General features: G+C 49.7%; 1 protein-coding gene across 1 annotated transcript; it reads left to right on the top strand.

The window, feature by feature from the left end:
• The first annotated feature begins 761 nt into the window (after window positions 1-761).
• LOC124708163 lies at window positions 762-1,640 on the top strand. Its single transcript, XM_047239852.1, has 2 exons — window positions 762-1,130; window positions 1,230-1,640. The coding sequence occupies exons 1-2, from the start codon at window positions 762-764 to the stop codon at window positions 1,638-1,640; spliced, it is 780 nt and encodes a 259-aa protein (XP_047095808.1).
• Window positions 1,641-4,474: the final 2,834 nt, after the last annotated feature.

Here is a 4,474-nt window from a genome sequence, read left to right as displayed (position 1 = left end):
TCGGCACAACCGCAATCCTAGACTAAATTAAATCTAGGTTTGCGGTGACATGGACAGCGCCCACTCATCCGTGGCATGCTCCGGTGTTTATCCAGTCACGGAGTACAACTTATCCGAACTTTACACTTTGAATTCTCGTTTGGTTTGAGATAAATTATACAAACCTTAAATACCTTTGTTCATAGAAGAATGTCGCAAGTTTACCAAAGTTTAGATGTGTCTAAACACGGTTTAGTTCTATAGATATATTTGAATTCAAGAAAAATGTTGGACATCCTTCTATATATGAAGAGGATACTATTTTGGATAAAAGATAATGTGATTTGTCTATATTTTACACTTCCAGGATTCGTACTCGCATGTATATGATCTCGCTCATTCAGCACAGTGTAATACTACGCCTCTGAATAGGCGCCGCCGACTGACGAAACAGAGCAAGTTGCAGTAAGAAAACAGGTCGGATGACACAGGAAAGTCACGTGCAGAGCACCGCCGGCAACGGCGGCAAGTGGTTTTTGTCTTGGTTTGGGTTCCACCTGGAAGGTATCAAAGAAAAGACACCACCTGTTCCTCTAGACGCGGACACCATGCACGGCGCCACGCACACTCGCTTCAAAGCTCTGCCGACGCACATCCATGGCCATCTCTGCACCAACTCCCACCGCATTTACTCTCTCCATCGGCGGTTTCTCGTCTACTTACGTCGCATTCGCACCGCTCGCCGTGACTCGTAGGCGAAACCGGAGACTCTTCTTGCTATCATGGTGAAGCTGGCGACGGCGAGGGAGGCGCGGCTGTACGGCCCGGCGCTCACGGTGCGGAGGTGGGAGTACATCAACGCCGGCGCGTACGTCTTCGGGACGCTGCTCCTGGCCGCGGGGCTCGCGGCGCTGTGCGCGTCGTCCGATACAGGCGTCAGGGCGGCGGGGCTCGTGCTGGCCGCCGCCGCGCTTGCGATCGTGGCGGCCGTGAACGCGCACGACCTGGGCGCGCACCTCGCCGGCGTCGACTGCCGCCTCGGGCTCGTCCGGTTCGACCCCCAGCTCGCCCTCGTCGAGCTGCTCGTGCCGGCGCTCAACGCCGCCGGCTGCGTCCTCGCCGTCGTCGGCGTCGCCTTCCTCCTCTCCCAGGTTCGTGTCGTCGGCGCTCACTCAATGACTCGAGTCGGTTGCAATCCGGGTCGCCGGCGCTGACTGCTCTGCGTGTGTGTGCGCTTTCTGATTGAACAGGGCGACGGGCGGGAGCGGCACGCGGCGAGCACGATGCTCGCGGGCGCGCTGCTCTGGCTGCTGGGCTCCGCGCTGAACGCGTGCCAGGTGTACGAGCGCGCCGACGGCCGCGCGCAGCTGCTGCAGTCCAGCGTCCAGGTCCCCGTGCTCGTCGGCAGCCTCCTCTTCCTCGTCGCCGCCGTCCTCAACCGCCGCGACCCGGTCGAGAGGTGGACCATGTGCCTGTGCGGGAGCGTGCTCTGGCTCGTGGCCGCCCTGTTCAACGTCGTCAAAGTGTTCATGATGCACCAGAGCGGCGCGCCGCGGCTCGAGAAGCTCCGCGGCGGCGCGCAGGAGTGGCTCAGCCGTGACCGCGAGGGCCGCGTGCCGCTCGTCTGGAGGTCGGCGGCGCCGCCCACCGAGCTGCGCTGACCGACGAGCAATGCCGGCTGACGTTGGACGTACGGAGCGGAGCAAATTTGTAACCTTAATAGCTTAGCTAGCTGTCAAAATAGACCGTGGATTACGGAAAAGATCAAATAAATTGTACTCTCTAGCTGCTACACCTTTGCGAGTCGTATATTGCCAACTGGGAATTGATAATGGAAGCTTTCGTTCAACCATGTGGATCAGCTTGCAAAGGCTGTTAGGAGGAGCAAATTTCCATGTCTCTTTATTTTGTGTTGCTCTGTCTTTTCCCAAGGATGGATGGAAAAGATCCTTACCATCATCAACCTGAATCTTAATATATTCTCTTTATCTAAACAAAATCAACCTGAATCCAAAAAATTGACGAAACCGCAAATATTTTTGTCGGGACTTAGCTGCATCTCTAGTGTTTGTGGATGCGTTCTTTGTGAACACCTCGCTAGGATTAGAGGAGGATTACAGTCTCGAGTCTAGTATTCGTATTATCTGGGAACGAATTCGAATGCAAATTAGGGTTCATGCCCCGGCCGAAGCCGGTTCATCCAAGCCAACCTCTCTACTGCAGGAAGACGACTACTTATTAAGAACAAGCAAGTGCGTGTGTGTTAGCCCTATCTCAGGGCTCTCCACGATAGCCCCGTGGAGCGGTTGCGCTGGCGAAACTTTGGTACAGTCGTTGATGTACTGCCTGGCCAATAATTTGTACCGCACCTGTACTGCAGGAAAACAGGACACAATGTACTGCGAGCGAGGGAAAGAACGCGGCCGAACCTTTCCTATCTCTTGGTGGGCTCTCTACCTCTCAAACCCTATTTTCTCTCATCCCACTCTTCCCGGCGGCGGAGGCTACTGAGAGTAGCACGGAGCGAGCAGCCGACGACGAAGAGCTGGGAGAAATGGAGGCGAGGAACGGCGAGATCCGAATGGCGGCGGGGAACGGCAAGCTCGTGAGTGGCGGCGGGGAACGGCGGGCGTGGTTTGCTTGGATCACGATGCGTGTACGTCTTTTCGGCGAGCAAGGTGGCGGCGGCGGCAACAAAGGTACCAGCGATGGCTCGCTTCCGCCTGTGCAGTGGTGGTTGCGAGCAGCAGCGCAGCTCATGGTTTGTCGACTGTCGTCGTCGCCGGCGCGGGACACAGGTGACTCCAATCTCATCCCCTGATCTTTATTCTTACCCTTTAACCCAGGTCTCCTATCTTTCTATCTCCCACCTTACCCTGATCGCCCCTTGACGCATCTTGTGGAGTACCACTATTTTTCAGCGACGCGTTTGTGGCAGATTGAATCGATGGATCAGACTTCAGCGGCAGAGGTGGGTGCCAAATTGAACTACAATATCTCTTTGATGGGTGGCTGGTACGCATAATTTTCTTTGATGCTTTTGACTTCATATTTCTGAATGCTGGTGGCTACTAATCATGTCCTATGAAATTGCATGCTGTGTGATAAGCATAGTGGATCTAAAACTATTAACAATTTATATTTTTAATTGTTTGAGAAAGTAATATTTTAGTTTGCCTGCAGGTGTTCCAAGGTATTGTTTCTATGAAAGATGCAAGTTCTAGGCAAATGCATTGCGAGATGCCGATAATAACCATTTTTCATTGGTCTCTCAGAGGTTAGTCATCTCCTCTATTCTCATATAAATTTAAACTGCATATCCTTATCGTAATCGTGGTGCTTTGTTCTTATTGTAGCTGTCTACCGCTGCGTAACTTTGATTATGTATATAGTTATCTCATGCGTGCGATGCACCAGGAAAAATATGCATTGCAACGGCTGATGGTCGTCGCTGGATGCATTGAGCTGATAATATGTTTGTGCACTATTGTGTAGCTACTCTTCATGTTGACAATATCCGCTTCCATCTCCAGACAGTCAACGAAGTGGTTGTGCAGCTCTTCATTTTGACAATACTGTGCTTGTGGTCACTCGCCGACTGCCCGACCTCCCCATATAGGTCACTGTTGATGACCACATTTACAATCTCGGTAGAGACATGGCTGTGGCACTTTGCAAGTCCTGAAGGGTTTATTGTTACAGATGATTCTCTATGGAAGCAAACTTTTTCTACTTAAAGTTGAACAATTGTTTGACTGAGGACTTGTTGTTCCCATCTTATTCATAATGATTACAAACATCATATCAGCACATTGACATGCCATTTTTATTTCAGTTTCGACGATCCTTATTACATGGAGCAGGTAGATACTTTGACTCTATGTTACCTGAAATTGTCAAGAGAGCTTGTAGAAAGGTGCATACGTGTCTTTTTTTCTTTCAGTTTATGATGCGGCTACCCTAATTATCGCCCTTTTCCTACATTTGGTAGTTCGGTTAGCCCTCATCCATTCATCCATTTATACCAGATAACCATTACCACATGTACTTTTATTTATCAGAATCAGCTCGCATTAGCTAAAATATCATGGTATGCTGCTATTATTAGATTAGCCCCTTCCCTTTAAAACACCGATTTGCAAATTGATTTTTTGTCTGGAGATCTATCTGTGTTGCCCTCCTTCAGATCTTGTAGATCAAAGCAATATGTTTTCACTTTCAGCACCACAATACAATTTTGGATATGATATTATCTGGTAAAGAAATAACAGGAGGCTCAATTCTTTAGCTATGATTTGTGTTGCGTCATACTGTTATTGCTCATTTATCTCCCTACGTAAGTATCGCGGTCCTATAATTCTAGATGCTTGAACATGCACATTGTTTCTTGCAAATTTTCTTTTTGAAGTAATATATGTGTTGAGTGACCTTTGCTAGATGAGAAAGACTAGGTTATCTGAACGGTTTTTAGATGGATTATTGTATTTTATTGCCA

Source organism: Lolium rigidum, chromosome 4, assembly GCF_022539505.1.
Source record: "Lolium rigidum isolate FL_2022 chromosome 4, APGP_CSIRO_Lrig_0.1, whole genome shotgun sequence".
In the NCBI taxonomy this organism is placed as follows: domain Eukaryota; kingdom Viridiplantae; phylum Streptophyta; class Magnoliopsida; order Poales; family Poaceae; genus Lolium; species Lolium rigidum.
The sequence above is the reverse complement of the archived record's forward strand: the minus strand, read 5'-3'. Positions and strand labels throughout refer to the sequence as shown.

What these genes read in the sequence shown, in the direction of transcription:
- LOC124708163 (XM_047239852.1), top strand. Translation starts at nt 762, where the DNA reads ATGGTGAAGCTGGCGACGGCGAGGGAGGCGCGGCTGTACGGCCCGGCG. An exon ending in TCGCCTTCCTCCTCTCCCAG is followed by an intron (nt 1,131 to 1,229) that starts GTTCGTGTCGTC and finishes CTGATTGAACAG; the next exon opens with GGCGACGGGCGGGAGCGGCA.